Source organism: Corvus moneduloides, chromosome 5, assembly GCF_009650955.1.
Source record: "Corvus moneduloides isolate bCorMon1 chromosome 5, bCorMon1.pri, whole genome shotgun sequence".
NCBI classification, from domain to species: Eukaryota; Metazoa; Chordata; class Aves; order Passeriformes; family Corvidae; genus Corvus; species Corvus moneduloides.
This window is the reverse complement of record NC_045480.1, coordinates 11,133,504-11,146,654: the sequence shown is the minus strand read 5'-3', so window position 1 is coordinate 11,146,654 and position 13,151 is coordinate 11,133,504. Positions and strand designations below refer to the sequence as shown.

At 36.8% G+C, this 13,151-nt stretch overlaps 1 protein-coding gene across 5 annotated transcripts in view; it reads left to right on the top strand.

Moving 5' to 3' along the window:
• Positions 1-13,151, top strand: part of SORCS2 (sortilin related VPS10 domain containing receptor 2) — a 549,849-nt gene that overhangs the window by 436,314 nt on the left and 100,384 nt on the right. For all 5 annotated transcript variants that reach the window (XM_032109885.1, XM_032109884.1, XM_032109882.1 and 2 more), the window contains exons 4-5: positions 782-946; positions 5,640-5,713. In XM_032109885.1, coding sequence (XP_031965776.1) covers positions 782-946; positions 5,640-5,713 — 239 coding nt within the window. The remainder of the gene's footprint in view (positions 1-781; positions 947-5,639; positions 5,714-13,151) is intronic.

The following is a 13,151-nucleotide window of genomic DNA, read 5'->3' as shown; positions in this document are numbered from 1 at the left end:
GGAAAGGCAATCAAAATGGATCCTCACACTGGTAGTTTTAGAACCATGCTATAACATCCTGACCAACTGCAAAAGGTGAAGAAGTTGAAAAGAGAGAAATTCTGACTAAATTATGTGGGGAGAATTTCTTTGTTGCTGAAAGCTTGACATAAAGGTCACATAAGCAGACAGCTCAAGATATTATTTTGAGTCAAGGCATTGTTTGGACCTGAGAAGGAAATGCAAATAATTTACTGGCATATTTTTCTGCATCAAAGTGAATTGCCTCATTATTCAAAATAAAGGAAGAGGAGAACAGTGAAACAATGGAGAGATATTATAAAGTTCTTTCTCCCAGGTTATTCTTCTGCTATGGCAATGATTCTTTTTACATTTAGTAGCCTCACTAGATAAAGAGATGTATTTATATGGACATGGTAAAATAAGTCATTACTAGTATTAATTTTTTTGTTGTTAGTCTGGAGATTTTATCATGTGGCCTCATGAAACTTGTACAAGCACCAAAACCCAAGACAGCCATTCTGAGCAGAGATGAGGAGCATGATCAGTTTGGTGTGGATTGTAAGAGAAGTTATGAAATGTAACATTCACAGGTTGGGTCAGGGAAGATTAATAAGATTTTGCAATCCTTATCTCTTAGATGGTTTGAGTTTCTTGTCTGCAGAATTTTGGTACATAAGGTGTGTACAAAACCTGACATTTGCACGAAGAAAATAAGGTTGTGTTGTCTGTTATAGAGAAAACAGCCTTCTGAAGATATGTTGTTGTTTTTGTCTTTTAGATAATTCTTGTAAGTTCTTCCCATAATGACCGTGACCAAAGCCTTTTCATAAGCACAGATGAAGGAGCCACTTTCCAGAAACAACCCATTGCTTTCTTTGTGGAAACTCTCCTTTTTCACCCGAAAGAAGAAGATAAAGTACTTGCTTACACCAAGGAGGGCAAGGTAAGTCTTGAAGATACTGAATTTCTTTGAAATTTAGGAATTACTTTTTTAAGAAGATATAAAGCAATTCTGATATGCTGATTAGTGCTGGTTTTTGTGAAATACCAATTGCCCAGAAGGGAATCATATAGTGGTTTTGAGATTTATTTAAATAATTCATTTTATTCATGTCCAAATCTTTGTGTTTATGGTAATTTCAATCCTGGCATTTCAGTTGGTATGGATACTGGGAATATTTATTCTTCTGCATAATATAGTTAAATAATACTGAAACATGCTCCTCCCTAGAAAGTGACCATAGACAATTTATAGTACAGTAGAAAGTCAAGGAAGTTGAAATATTGCCTCCAGAGGCTGTTCACAGGATGTAAAATAAACTCATACAAAACAAACCGCACACTCGTACAGCAGAATAGGATTTGCGGAATCAGTGACTCTGTGGAAACGTAGAATAATTATCTCCCTTATACCAGGAGTTGCTCATGTTTGTACACTTTTACCGTCTTTCATATTTCTTCTGGTTAAGCTGTAAAGTCATTTTGCTAGCTAGATTGGGCTAAGCACTGATGAGTGTGCACACCATCTTAGAGTGTGTAGCTCATCTCTTTTTCACAGTGCCAAAACTGAAGCTGCAAACTCACTGTCATTCTGCTCTCGGTAGCAGCCTTGACTCACCTCTACCATTACTCCTGTTTTAAACTTAAATTGGTAAACTCCTGTCCATATTAATCCCATCAAACTTCACAGAAAGTGTATATTTAGGTGGTGAGATAGGTCAGAGAAGTTGCACATACTGCAGCCAAATACTGCACTGATTTCAGTGATGTTATATCAAGTCACACTCTGGGATATGTTTTTGGATGTATAAGTTAACAGCTGATCCCAAACCAATTCGTGTTTACAGGCATTTGCAAATAAGGATAGAACTAGAATAAAAAACATAGCAAGCCAACTAAGTCACAAATTACACTAAATATTTTATTTAGCTTTGATTTGAAGTTGTAACACAATTACAAATAATTTGCATGTATGTTATGGAAATAAAATACTTCAGGGAAGCCTGAAGTAATGAAAAGCTTTTGTTATGAAAATATCTTTTTCAGTTTGATTTTGTTTCTGACAGTAGATATAATTACTGAATTCTTTATAGTTACTGAGTGGCAGATCTTGAGGTGTAAGAGTCTAAAGTATATTGAACAAGTTGTCCAGCCCACAACAAGTGGGTAGAAGTATTTGTCAGGAGAGAGCAGGAGGTAGAAGTACAAAGTCAAGCATGTGGTTTGTGTTTTGATGAATTAAGCATGTTAGGAAGTTTGTGTTTTGATGAATTAAGCATGCTAGGAAGATTGTCAGGCATTTTATACTTGGATAATCTCCCAAAAGGAGTGATGCTACTATTTCCCATGCTTAAAATGTGACTGGACAAAAAAAACCTATAAAAAAATATTCAGTAAGGAATAGTTCTGCAGGAGGAACAGGAAGGGTTAGGCAATATGATGGAGTTTTCTCAGACTTTCAATGACACTAAAAAGAGTCAACCATAAAGACTTGACAAGTCCTACATCTTTATCTAAGATGTGTAGGAATGAAGGATGCCTTTGACTACAACTGGGTCAGTAACCTGCTTATGTTTTGAATGAAATCTGATATATTTGGCCAAGAAGGGAGAGGCAGATAAAGTGATGTTGGCAGAGAAGGAGTTGAAAATCAAAATTGCAACTTGACACAAGAAAAGGTCACTGTACTAAAATCAATGATCTTGAGAGATAATGTTGAACTGAAATTGCCCTGAGGAAACAGTACACTCCAGGTTTTTGAGTTAAGTAACTTCAGCTTCCCTAAAAGTAGTATCAGAATGTAACACAATATAAAACTCGGGAGAAACCATTAGTTCCTTTCAATCAAATGATTTCTTACAAAGGCACTTTGGAGACTGCAAGGAATACAGGATCAGGTCCTTCATAAATAGCAGTCAGCAAGGCTTTTTTGTCTACTGGAGCATCATGGCCTTTTTCACAACTTTGGATTTGATTTAGGGCTTATTTCATATTGCAAAATATGCACTGTTCTTTCATTCAGAACCCTAGATTCTGTTTAAATAAAGCTCTAGCCTCTAGCTGACACGATAAATGAATGCAAATCCAGTCAATGTGGTTGGATTAATCCATTTACTGTATCAAATCTATATGCTCTTTTTCTGGCTACCCCTCAGTTATAATGAATAACAATTTGCTGAGCCTACAAAAATGCTTCTAGATTTTTTTTAAAAACTGGCAAGGATGCAATAGGTTTTAATTGTTCCTTTGGAAGCAGAAAGGATGAAATAATGGCAAAACAGAAAAGTATTTTCAATATATTTTTAAAAAGTTTTTCCACACATTTATTGCACAAGCGAGAATGAATAAAAAAAGAAAAGACCTATTAGATATGTTTTCTGCAGCCAGAGATTTTACCTGTCCACTAAAATAACTGTTTTCACTTCATATCTAATCTCATTGAATAGTTTTATCATATGTACCTGTTTAAAAACAGAATACATGTGGGTCACTTGGGTTTTTTATTACAGGAAGTTCAATGTGTGTGTAAGTTAGTTACATGCTATTTTTTATTTATTTCAAATAATGTGTCAGTTAAAATTTCATTTCAGTTTGAATGTGCTTTATTAGTCCTACTTTACTCTCCCTTACAGTAAGATTGCAAGGGCTTCCCCCTGCAGAAAGTCAAACTGTTCACTCATAAGCTCCCAGACTTTGATTTTAAATGTGTGTGCAAGGAGGTAGTTTGAGTTTGGGGGAGAGGGGGTGGATTTGGTTTGGCCTTTGACTTCTCCTGTACAGGCATCACTGTTCAAAGGGTGAGAATCTTTCATTGTCTTCTGAAATTCATTGATGACAAAAATGTATCCCTTTGTTTGTGTGCCAGTGTTGTCCTTATCCTAAATAGTTCTCTTCCCTCTTGCCAGGAACTTCTGAATGCTTGGCTTTCTTTTCAGCTTAGACAACAAACAGGGTTAGGATAGTGCATTAAATGATCATCTCCCAGATTTAAGCAGTCTGCTGAGGGAGGTAACTCGGTGAGCAGGGACTTTTTAGAAAAGTGGTAAACCCAATAGTTATCTTTTCTGTAATGCCTGTGGTGACAAGTGTTTGAAGAAGTAAGCAGCTTAGGTTCTTCCCCTGCACAGTCCAGTCCATTTACAGCCACATCCATCTCCCCCAGGAGGTTGCTCAGAGCAGGATGTTACAAAATACCCCGGTTGCAGCAAATCCTAAGCCACATAAAATTAGCATCAGAAATGTAGCAGGCAAATCAGGAGCCTGGCTCTTCAGCCTCATCATTTAGCTCTAAGGATGAAGAATTTTTGGTCCCTGATCATTTCTGTCTGTGCATTGACTGGGTCAGTACTACAGTAAGCAGTCTGAGTTCTCACTGTAGTTTCTTACCTTGTGGTCTATTTACTTTAATCAAGTGTGTGATGGAAGAAAGCCATTGTGAAGTGCAGAGTAACTGGGAAATTCTCCTCTGTCTCTAATTCAAACTTCAGTAGATTTACTTGTAGAGTTTATGCTATGTTACCTCAACCTTTATCTTTACATATGAATATTGTTGTTTTTCTGTAGTAGAACATAATACGTAACTGTGGGGGTTTTTTATCTTCTGTCATTGTACCTGTCATTTTACAACAAAAACATTCATTACTACTCCTTATAAGATACTTTCCCTCAGAACAATCAGTTACTGAATTGGTGACTTCTACATCAGAGAAGAACAGTTTTACTTGCCTTTTTCCCCCTTATTAGAGATATCAAGAGAAAACCCATCTTATGTAAATTGGATGAAATAAGAAATTCATGCAGACAGCAGGGGGCTTTAAAACTGTCATTTTAGAAGTCTGATATAAACTTCCTATTTTAACTAGAGGGAACAGATTTGGAAGGCAAATACTAAAGGAAAGAGATTTTTTAATAGTTATTTTAGATCCCACATTATTCTGGGGGAAAACATCTTTCATCTGCACCCTTGATATCCATCCATATCATTAGCATTTGTTTTTTTACCAGAGGGGAACTGTTCATAGAGAAGGTGGAGCTGGAATCTTTCTCCTCCAGGCCACCTTCTGCCTCTCTGCTGAAGGACCAGTTCTCATGGGTCACAAATTAGTGTCTGTGGAGCAAGCCCATAGGTGCATCTCTCATCAAATCTTTTAAGCATTTCTGTAATACATTTTGGTCCTATTTTAGCAGAGTTTTAAATCCATTGACTTATTGGTTTAAGTATTTTTGATGGCATTAGGGCTTGAAGCATAAAGGATACGTTTTTGCTTGTTTGGTTAATGAATGGAAAGGAGAAGAGAACTGCCATTTTACCATCCCTCTTGTATAACCATGCTGAAGTAAAAAAGAATGTGACCCCAAATGAACTGTGGATTGTTTTCATGGTAAAAAGAAGCCATTGTTGCAGAATTTTCTTTATTATAGATGATATTTTTAAAGAATTTCTCTATGAAAGGCTGTTACTCTGAAAGAAAAGGTACTGAGCTCCTAGTAATGTGATTTTGGGTTTGTCTGGTTTTTTTCTTTTAATTTGTGTTCAGTCTGTCTTTCTAATAGGGATATAGGGTCTGCCTTTGAAGATGTAAAGTATTATCAGTTTCCGATAATCTAATTTTTCACCTTTTTTTCCCGTTTTCTAGATTTATGTATCTACTGACTTGGGGAAAAAATGGAACCTTCTGCAGGAACGAGTTTCTAAAGATCATTTTTTTTGGTAAGACGTCTGTTATTTTCCAAATAATAAAATGAGCAGTGAAAGTATTTAATCAAGGAACACGTTTGCAGAGGTACGGAGAGGGACTGCATGAGCCTTGGCATCTTTTGCAGGTGATGGCAGTGTTTCTGTGTCCTCTATTGCGAAGACATACTCATGCCAGTGATCATACTGAGTATCAGCACATGGAAGGGTTATAGGTCTGGATCTATGGAGCCCAAGACTTAAAGAAAGCTGCAATGTTGAATGAAATTACTCTCCATTTTACTGGTGAAATTGATCTTTAGAAAGGAGAGCAGTCTTTTTGCAGAGAAAGATCTATAAAATTTTTTTAAGATAGGCTGGGTTATACCTACTAACAAGAGTCATATATACACTTGCATTACTAAGGAAACTGGTGAAAAATATTACTTTATTGAGGACACATATAAAATTATTTCATTTTCAGCTCAAGTATTGTGCAGGTATCTCACATTGTGTATGTGTCTCGCAAAGTATTTAAGAAGTGATTTAAACAGGTTGACAAAATGTTTGAAAAGTAAGTTAATACCCTTATTTTAACAAATAAAATTATTTTGAAAATTGTTTAGCGTCTTTAAAACCAAAATTAAACTTTTGATAGTGCTTTAATTAATTTTATTTTTTAAATTAGTCAGTTTCAAACTCGCTTCTGCCTTTCACATTTAATTTCAATGTGTAAGTATGTATTTTTTATTACAGGTTTAAGTCATATTACACTAGATGCTTGTGTTCCCTAAATGGCTTTTAACTTCTATATGGACTCTGATCCTTGTCAGTTGAGCAAAGTATAATTTTCCATATGTCTATGGAGCCAATTCTGGCTTTCAGTGATACTTTGCGGTTTACTGGGGGTGGTGCCAGTATTGAAATAGACACCTAGTCTTGGTTGCAAGATTTTCGATGTATTTGGCTTTCATGCTGTTATCCTCCTACTTCTTCAGATAGTTGTTTCACTCCTGTGTTGAAATAGATACTCATCCTGCCCATACTTGGGGTAAACAAAGCAGCAAAACAAAACCTGCCAAAACTTCTGGTTACTAAGCACACAGAGGTGTTATGGTATCTACAGATACACTGGCCACAGCCCAAAGCATTATTTGGTGAGTCCAAGGGTGTGCTGGCACCTCTGCTGCTGCTGCTGCTGCTGCTGAAGCTGGGCAGGGGGAAGCTTGTGATCTGGGCCAGAGACACATGGACAATTCAAACCCCGTTTGAAAGAACTGGGAGCGCAAGACCTAACCTGCCCTGCTGCCGTGTTGGTCTAATTTACCTTGGGCACAACAGAAAAGCTTTTTCACACTTCCAAGTGCCTCATTTTCAATCTTCAACCTACTTACTGCCCATAATTTTAGAAAACCATCTTCTGGTTGGCTTGTAGAACACTCATCTGATTTAATCCAGTTTGCCTCAACTTTTTCTGCTGAAATAGTTGAGTTGAGCAAAGACTTTCTGCTTAATTGCTCCTGGAAAGTATAGTTTTGAACAGCTATTGAACAGCTTATTTCTGCACAGCAGGTGGAGTTTCATAGGCCGTACACTTTGCAGGTACCCTGTGGAAAGGTATAATTGTTTAGAAGTAGCACTGTGTGTCAGATATGTCATGTCTGTCTTATAACCAATTCTTCCCTAGCAACATTATATGGGATGTAAATCATGAGGGCATGTGGTTATCTGTCTTTAATAGCAATATTTTAAAATCTGTTAAGTCTGAAAACCATCCAAGTCACTACCAGGTGAGAAATAAGAGTGGCAGCCTCTCTCTCACAGACTTTTGTCTTGGAGTTTTTTCTCATCTGACACTTAGCACACTTAAATTATGAAAAATACAGAAAATCACAGAAATGTGTGTCAGTTTTGCTCCAACCCAAATAATCTGTCACTGTTTTCTGTATGTAAGGATTAAAGCCAACAAGGGCATGTTTAATATTTAAAGTCTGTATTTTGCTGTGTTTCAGAGTCCTTATGTTTCCTCATATCTTTTGATAGGAATAACTCCAGTGTAGTACTTCAAAGTCGTGGTTGTTCATAAATGTCACATTCCTCACAAATAAGAATTATAAATTTCAAGAGTCTGTACATTTATAACCAGTAGAAATATTTTCTAGAGGGTTGTTTTCCTCTTTTCTATACATAGACCTGGGTGATTTCTCTCAAAAACTGTATCAGTCAGCAACAGCAAGGGTTTGGAAGCAGATGTTTAGTGCATCACTACCAAATATTCCTTCTCAGAAACTTACATAGACTAAAGATATATATTTTTGTTCTATCTCATATGGAAATTTGCAATATATAAAGAGTCTGCTGTGAGTGGAGGGTTGGACAGGATGGCTTTCAGAGGGAGTTTGTTGGTCATGTGAGACTTTCCAGTATTTTACGGCCTTTGTCACCCAAATTATCTGAGTGCTAGATAGAAACAAGTGTTTGCGTTGTTTTCAACAGATGTAAGAATTGGGCTTTGTCATAGTTTGACTGTAAGGACACCAAGTCTAGTATTGTTTTCCTGTCAGTGTACATCTGATGTGTTAAAAATATTGTGTCAAATTAATTGTACATCTCATGATAAGTGAGGGCATGTCTCTTGCTGATCGTGGCTGGTTGTGCCAAGAACATTTCACTGGGCAGATCTTTAGCAGATGTTTCTTCTTTGATTTCAGTTTGAGCTTTGCCACTGAGGTTAATAATATAGCCTAAGATTTTTATTTCAGTCTGGTAACTACAAATATTATCAGTCATAATATTTTCATGTGCTTTGTAAAAACAATATTTTCCTCTGCCTCCAGAAGCAGCCAGATCTTCATGCATTTCCTGAAGAAGCATTTTTTTGTTTTGCACAATGAAAATCTAAGTACAATAAATTTAATGGAATGTGTTAGGTATTTATATTAATGGAAGGTCAGCAGAGACTGAGTATTTTAAATATTTATGTTCAGATATGTATTATAGATTTATAAGCAATACATTAATATAATCTTCTAAGGTTTATTTGTTTTTCCAGTGTTGTTGATCCTTCCTTAAATATCTTTTTAGATTTAATGTGTGGAATTTGATCTTTCATGATAGTGGAACTAATGAAAATACTACTGGCATCAGTGGAAAGTGTATACAACCATCTCTAATTTAGGAGCACAGAGTATTTTCTTTCTTCTGTGGTAGTGTGCTCTTTTCTTACACCATTCTGGCTGATTTTCCTCTGTTTCATTTATTCTTTTGGAAAAGAAAGCTGACTAAGCCCTCATACGAATTTGTCTTCTCTTAACATTTTAGGAGGCAAATCAGGCTTCCCAGAGAGGTGGTTGATGCCCCAGGCCTGTCACTGTTTAAGAGGCATTTGGGCAATGCCATCAGCACTTGCTTCAGCTTTTGGTCAGTGATAAATAGGTCAGGCTGTGGGACTGGAAGGTTGCTGGTGGTGCCTTCCAACTGAAATAGTTTATCCTATCCTATTCTAAAACCAAAAGAGCATAAAGAAAAATCATGAAAGGTAGATTTTAAACTAACAATAAAATAAAATACTAAGTCACACTGTAATGAAAAAAAATTAGTATAAACATTTAGAAAATAAATATTTTCTTTTCAGTACAAATACTAATTAACCTTTTTTTTTTTTTTTAATTTTGAGCAACTTCTTATTCTGAAAAATTCAGAAACTTCGCTTGCTGTGGCCAGTTTTACTTCTGACTACAAACTGCGTTGGCCCCAGTGTGATGATTTATGTTTAAGATATGTAATAGCACCTCTCCTTCACAAGTGCTTTTTCAGTTCTTGGTGTATTTGTAGCATGGAATGCAAAGATATATAAGTTATCGCAGCCAAACCTCAAACACCCACCCTTTACATGGTATGTATCTGCTTTTGTGTATGAAGCCCATTTTAAAAAGTGCTGTATTATGAGGTAATTCTTGAGAAGAAGAAAGAGTAGTGGAGTTTGGGATTCCTCTAGGTCTGCTGCTATTCTTCTCAGTCCCCAAGGCTTATGCAGCATTGAGAAATCCTTTTGATTTCTCAAAATAGGTCTTAATAATACATAAGCAAAGAATAGATTGTGAATCAGCTGTCTACACCAGCACAAATATACCCTGGGACAGTAAGAAATGAATTGGTAATTACCAGAGAACTAGGCCCAACACATTTATTTTATGACTATCTAGAGCCTTAGGAATTCTTTATCCTTGACTCACTTGGATACGTGGATCCTATGCTATCTGGATCTGTTGCTCTTATTTTTAGCTACAGGTTTTCCATTTTCATGAGAGGTAAGAACATAAAAATAAAAAATGATGAGTTTGTTTTGGTAAATCAGTTGTTCTCAGGGGAAAAAGTTCTGTTCTCATCATGAAATTCCATACAGATACTCAATCACAGCTGTACTCATTTACATCAAGTGTAGTGGATGCCTGGCTATTCAAGTGTCAGGTGAAAGAGAAGATTTCAGCAATGTTATGTTCTGAAGGAGAAAAATGCAGAGAGGATTTCATTGAGCCTTTGTCATTGAATTTTTTATTTGTGTGGAAAGCCAAGAGTCTGTCTGGGCAGTTATTCTTATGTTTGACTTAATCACTTGGAAAAGGTTTTGTTTCTATTTCTGTGTGATGATGTGGGTGACTGTATTTGGTTTATGTGGCAAGGTTTGGTAGCAGGAGCATTCAGGGTTTCTGTGGGATAAGACCAGGAGCTGCCCCCATGTCGGACAGAGCCAGTTCTAGCCAGCTCCAAGGCAAACCCTCAACTGGCCAAACTGAGCCTATGAGTGATGCTGGTGGTGCCTCTGGGGCAACAGATCAAAGAAAGGGTAAAAAGTGCACAACAGGTGTGGGAGAAAGGGGTGAGAAGATGTGAGAGGAACAGCCCTGCAGACACCAAGGTCAGTGCATGGGGAGCGGGAAGAGGTGCTCCACATGCCAGGGCAGAGACGTCCCTGCAGCCTGTGGTGAAGGCCATGGTGAGACATTATCCTACTCTGTTATTTATTAGCAATAAATTAAATTACTCTTCCCCAAGTCAAGTCTGTTTCACCTGTATCAGTAATTCCTGAGTGATCTCCCTGTCTTTATCTCCACTCTTGGACTTTTCATTTTATTTTCTCCTGCTGTTCTGCTAAGATGGGACAGTGAGAGAGCAGCTTGTGAGCACCTGGTGGCCAGCTAAGGTGAACCCAAGGGAGGGAAAAACTGCTACAGCTCTTCTGTTTGGACAAACATGGCAGGAAAAACGTTTTTGTTAAAAAAGCATTTGGGCATAGGGAGTAAACAAATAACAGCACACACTAGCTGTGTAAGGCATTGACTGAATCATTAAACGTGCATCTTTTGAAGTGGATGTGAAGACAGCAGGACCTGAAACACAGATCACTCATAAGGAGATGTATTTTTATGTTGTATGAATCAAATCATAATTTTGTCTTCCTGGGTAACCAGTTTTCCAAGAGTCAATGCCATTTTAAACTGCTCACTGAAAACATTTGCATGCTTTTGACCTGTTTTCTAAGCAAGGCAGTGCCCTTAAGCTAGAAAACAGTCAGTATAAATGGGGAACATGTTACTTTTTGGATAAACTTTGTATTCTAAGATTATGAGGGGGGCAGATTGAGGAACCTGGCTAGTTTTCGGATGGGCTTTGATTGGAGGATCCTGCACATCAGCAGCCAGGCTTGTCTTGATTTTTTTTTTTTGTTTTCAGATATCCTGTTTGAAGTTGTCTTTTAATTAATATGCACCCAAATGAACTGCATCAAATGTTTAACAATGAAGGGACCCACTGGAGGTAGGGAAGACATGTCCATAGCAGACTGTACATGATTAGTGTTTACAGACAACTGCTCCTGTACAAAATAAACCTGGACTACTGGAAACAAAAAAGGGTTTCCTGCTGGGAGTAAAATTGAATTGTAGTTATCATAGAAGGGACTGATGCTTATGATTCACATTTTGAGATGTGTACTGTTACATGTCAGTGGTAATTAATTGAGTCGTGGTATTCATGGTAATAATCATGAATATTACATAACTGTGACATTTCAGGTGAATAATGGTGTTTTTCTATGCTTCACTCAACTAGAGGAAGAAAATATTGAGGCATTTAGGGAAAAAGAGAGGTAGCTGTATAAAAGAAAAATTTTTATTAAAATAATACCAAGGGTCTCCCATAAAACTTTTTACAGAAAATTCTGAATTCTTAGAATTTCAGTATGGTTACATTTAAAACTACAAAATATCTAATGATTATATCATGAAATATACATTTATACACCTACAAAGACAAATGAAAAGGGCATTTCAATTACCTCCATTGCACTATTTTCATGCTGATGTAATGCTTTTAAGATCAGTGAAATTACCTGGTGAAGTACTAATACAAAAGTAATGAAGAATTAGATCATACAACAGCTAATCTTTCAGGAGAATTTCTGTAAAATGTAAAAACTCATATGCACAAGAAAACTAATCCCTCAAAATATTCCAAAATTATGTTTTGCAGAGCTGTTTTTCCCAAGAGGCTCACCATGGTGTCAGACAAGCACAAGGGAGATAGTGGCAACTTGTGTTCAGAGGAAAGGGAAGAATCATATTGAGGCTGCTTGTATTTACACCACTCTCCAGTCAAACTGGACTATTTTAGTTCTGAAGTGTTGTAATCACCCTGTTATGTGACCTGAAGTGTTGGTGTGTTGCACTTGCTTTATCCAGCACAGTACACTTGGTCAAGAAATATTTTTTTTCCTAGAGGAAGGCATGTCTGATCTGAAAGTTAGTCTGAATTTCATTGGACTCGATGGTTGAATGTAAAATGTTAAAAAGTCAACCAGAAAACCCTGAATTTACCTAAGTAAACATAAACAAACAAATGGTCCCAGATTGCTAAGGTGTGAACATTTTAATTGCAAAGTACTCTGAGAAAAGTGGGGGAATTTTAATCAAAGCAAAAAACAACCACTACTGAAATTGAGACAAATAGATAGTTCCTAAGAAAGTGCTTGTTCTATTGGGAGGAATAATATTAAAATTTATTCCAAAATGTCGACCAAAAAGGAAGAAGCTGTCAGACTATCAGGGTCCATTGCATCTGTGCTTTATAAGACAGAAGAAGTTCTATCCTAAAGCCAGCTGAGGACCAGTAAACTGTCTTTGTGAATGGACGTGTGGACACAATGCTCACACTGGTATAATGCACTTATGTTGTGGTAGTAATAAGTTTTTAAATGAAAATGCAAAAAAACCCCCCATAGTCTTGCCTTTCTCCCTCAATATTAAAAAGTATGCAGCTGAGCTTTCCTATTCAGAGGACCACATACCGTTTGTGTTCCTGTATGCACCTTGTTTGTCTGTTATTTTAAGAAGCTGGGCAGAGGGCCCTGGTCTGTGTTCAGTCTGCAGTATCACATGACTTTTCCTCTGGTTCATGATTTAAGCACAAGTGAAAT